Here is a 4,226-nt window from a genome sequence, read left to right on the forward strand (position 1 = left end):
CCGTAATAGTAATGCTATCACACTCACTGCCAACTTGGCCACTATTTTAGTAGAGTACGAGATTTTGAAGAGTAACTGTAGATTAGATTCATTCCTAGTATATTGTTTTGTAGACAGCTATTTCGAGTTGCGAAGACAACGACTGAACAACTTCGTGAATTAAAAAAGACTAATTATCTCTACATTGTAAGCATGAGTGATTTATCAGAACGTTTCGTTAGGTTTTGGGTACAAATTGAAAGGTTGAAAGGTTGAACGATGTCGATGAAGGCTCATACAAATCTGCGGAAATGCGTAAAAGCGCCGAGTCAAAGCAGAAAATTTTGAAATCCCCAACCTCCCACTTCCGTTGAGCTTGTAGAGACTGTCAGATATATGTCAATAAAGATATCAACTGGCTTGTAAGTTGCTTGTAGAGTCTGCCTTTCCGAGGCGCAGCACTCCGGATTTTTGTAACTGAGGGTGATTTATAGATATCAAGCGAACGATTCGGTTGGACAGATACCTTTCGGGGTGGAAGATATCGACGTTGAGGGTTCAGAACAATATTCTAGACAGTTGATGTGCTCGGGCGCCCAATGCGTTCCAGACGGACATGTAGAAGGGAGCGCAAAGGTCATCAATACCGGTGCCGTTCCAGGAGAATGCTAGTTCCCCGAGACGAGGTAGGGTCGCGATCCCATCAGAATGAAGTAGCGAAGCGACACTGAGAAGTGCGTTCTCGGACATGGCAAATGCGGACCGCAGCTCGAGCTGGATGGGGGGAAGATTGATACGAGTAAAGTCATTGTCGTCGCCTAAATAGGATGGATACCGTGAGATGGTAGTGTGCGGTAGTTGAGGGGACCAGAAACACCGACCTTTGTTGTGAACGCATGTTCCGCGAAGAAGTCCGTCGAATACAGCCTGCATGATCTCGGGTTCAACATCAAAATGAAGAGATTCAAGTTGGGACAGCTTGTGTGGGAGGGGGAGGATCCCTCATAAGGAAAGATTCAAGGAAGTGTAAAGAGCTGAGTCGGAGGTGCTTCAAAACGTGATTCTCATGATGGGGAAGTCGCTAATTCCCCCCGAGTGAAGATAGATGGGCGAATCAGAGCGGAACGCGGATAACAACGCATCCTGAACGCGGCGAGGGAGGTACTCCCAACTGCCAGTGGCGGTGAAAGTAGTAATTGCTAAGTTGAGATTGTACAGGGAAGGTAAAATGGTTTGTAGCGAGTTATCGTAGTCAGTGCAAAAGATGGAAATTGTGATCAAACGAACATGGATCAAGACACGCGTTTATGAAGATTGACTTGAGATTGACCGCAACCAGGCAAGTTCAAGTTGAAGCACAGACTTCAAGCTTCAAGATTGTCATCGCGTGACCGTACTAACACCTATCTGCCAAAGACGCCGACATGTGGACTAGGTTGTCCAGAGACAACTTCGCCGCCGTCACTGCATGCTTGACCACTCCAAGAACGTCGTTGTGTCAGGAGGTTCCCTGACGGTTGTTCACGGAAACTCCATTACATGTGAGGGACAACATGCCGATTATCCAACCAGCCAAGGGGGTGTCGGGATCATAATCCCGGACCGGGGGCCGGTTGGTTGGTTGGGCCGTCAGGCCGTTAAAAAAAAATTGGAAGCTCAAAAATTTTGGCCCAAAAACATTATAGACGGCCTTCCTGATGGATAAAGTATACATAATAGATACTAGAAAGCCTCAAGGTGTGCTAAATGCCTCAGGATGCGCCAAAAACACCAATGGGACTGCTTACATAAGGCAATAATAACATGCATTGATAATTTTCGTTAGTGTGGCAACCGTCAAAGACCTTTGATTATGATTTGTTAGCATATTCCGGGGCATGCAAACTCACCGTGAGATTCCACAGAACAGGACACTCATGCCGTGACTCATTCTGACACCAACGAGGTTCATAGGCCACCTATTTCAAGCTCGGAAATTGTCAACAAGGAAACATGAGGTCAGTGTGAAAGATGAAAACGTAAGGTTGTTGACATTGGAGGATTAGAGGATTGTTTTTGTGGATCCCGAGCAGAGCTAACCGCCAACAATGTGATCCAGTGGGATGTGAAACTGTGTGGATAAGTAAACCTACTTTCTGTTAGGGTTTCAACATGAAACTTACTTACATCTTCACGTCAAACCATTCTAATATCATCTCATTTGTGTTTGCCATGCACAGGTGCCCATGCATTGGGTCTGCAATGCATTTTCAATGTCGAAAGGAGGACCAGGAGCACGGCGGTGACGTCATATTTCCTAAAGTAGACATGTGCCTGATTACGTTGGGTGGTTGGTTCAGCCCAGCGCTCACTACCAAAAAAATCGACCNCTAGGTCTTTTTTTAAAATCCCGACACCCCCTTGCAACCAGCAGCCGTGCTGGAATCCAAGGTAAGATGCCATCTATCTCGTCCTATTCGGTCACTGACTTCTTTTCTTGCATCAGGATTGAGATTACTCTATGACAATATCGCGGCGGGTGCGATGCACAACTCCAAAGAACGTTATGACTCTCCCAAATGCCACCCCGACACTCGGAAAGCAGTATTAAGCGACATCACCAGTTGGATTTCGGATCACTCCAAGAAGACTTGTATCCTCTGGCTGAGTGCTCCAGCCGGCTCAGGAAAATCGGCCATTCTGCAACAAATAGCAGAAAGTTATTATAATTCTGGGGGATTGTCTGCAAGTTTCTTCTTTTCTCGGACAGCTACGAAGAGAAACACGGAGACCTTCCTTATCGCCACGCTCGCTTCCCAACTTGCGACTTCGATCCCAGCCACCAGACTACTTATCGAAGAAGCGATTGAGCGAGACCCGTCCATCTTCCACCGCGTCCTCTCTGAACAGATGGTCCGTCTTGTGGTTTACCCGCTGGTGAACGCTTCACTTCATCCCGCAAGCGGCGCACCGTGGCCAACGTTGCTTGTCATAGATGGGCTCGATGAGTGTAATGGAGGAGAGCGTCAGGCCGAAATCCTTCGTACCCTCAGTGTGGCCCTTTTACAACTGAAGTCCTCTTTACCAACACTATACCTCTTGATCGCGAGCAGGCCAGAGCCGGCCATTGTCACGGTTTTTGACAACGAACTCTCGGATATCACTCACCGTCTAGTCCTCGACGATTACTACCATCCCGATCGTGACATCGCGGTATTTCTTCGAAGCAGCTTCGCTGACATATTCCGTCGACGCCATGCTCGCTTCCCTTCTATGTCGTCCATCCCGCAGCCGTGGCCCCCCGAAGATGTTATTGCCTTCCTTGTCCGCAAATCATCCGGCCAATTTATTTTTGCTGCGACGGTCATCAGGTTCATATATGTTGATCGTAAGATTCCAACCGCCCAGCTGCAGCTAATACTCGATGTCTGTGATTCAGTGGATTCATCGAGGTTTGCAACTAACCCTTTCGCTCTACTCGATGGGCTCTATAGCCATATCTTGAAGTCTAGTGAAGAAACGGAGCGGGCTATTTCTATACTTGGGGCTATTTTCTACCTAAACAAAGAAAAAAATCCGAGTCTTGAATTCCTCCAGGCGCTTCTCCGACTCGAACCCGAGGACATTACAATGATCTTTTGGGACTTGCACTCCATCGTTCACATCCCTGTTTCTGACGAAGATCCTATTCATTTCTACCATGCGTCCCTTCGGGATTTTCTTATGGATCGACATAGATCGCGTAACCTATACATTGATGGATGCAAAGCCCACTCTCTCCTCCTCAGATCGTGTATTCAAACCCTCACTGATTTTCATAATGGAGTCACCCAGGAAAGAACAGCCGCTGCATTGAAGTACAGCAGGGACCACTGGGTAATCCATTATGATCACGTTGATATGCTGGGTCCTGGCATTTTGGATAAGGTTCTGGAAGAATACAGTCCAGAAATATGCCAACCATTGGATATATCGGTCGATGCCAGTGCCTTTGTATCGTGGTGGAATGATTTTGCGCTATTGCTGAACCGCTTCCATAGTCGAGTGAGTGTATTCATTTACCTGATTTCGCTCATGATGCTTATACCTTCTGACGGTCTTCCTCTAGTGTAGTTCAGACTGCTCAGCTTCATGTTTTCGGTGGGTTCTTGATCGGTATCTTCTTCACCGATTCCAGAAACATAAACTCCCCGCCGTTGCAGCAGCAGTCATGTGGTTGACATTATTGGGTCCCATATTTTCTGCAGCGTCTGACTCATTCCGCGATG

At 47.1% G+C, this 4,226-nt stretch overlaps 1 protein-coding gene across 1 annotated transcript; it reads right to left on the reverse strand.

Moving 5' to 3' along the window:
* Nucleotides 1–537: 537 nt before the first annotated feature.
* Nucleotides 538–912, reverse strand: LACBIDRAFT_328395 (uncharacterized protein; the record flags this gene model as incomplete). Its single annotated transcript, XM_001882410.1, has 2 exons — nt 538–797; nt 861–912. 2 exons carry the CDS (start codon nt 910–912, stop codon nt 538–540), a joined length of 312 nt encoding a protein of 103 aa, XP_001882445.1.
* Nucleotides 913–4,226: the final 3,314 nt, after the last annotated feature.

Source organism: Laccaria bicolor, genomic scaffold (genome assembly GCF_000143565.1).
Source record: "Laccaria bicolor S238N-H82 LACBIscaffold_16 genomic scaffold, whole genome shotgun sequence".
Taxonomy (NCBI): Eukaryota; Fungi; Basidiomycota; class Agaricomycetes; order Agaricales; family Hydnangiaceae; genus Laccaria; species Laccaria bicolor.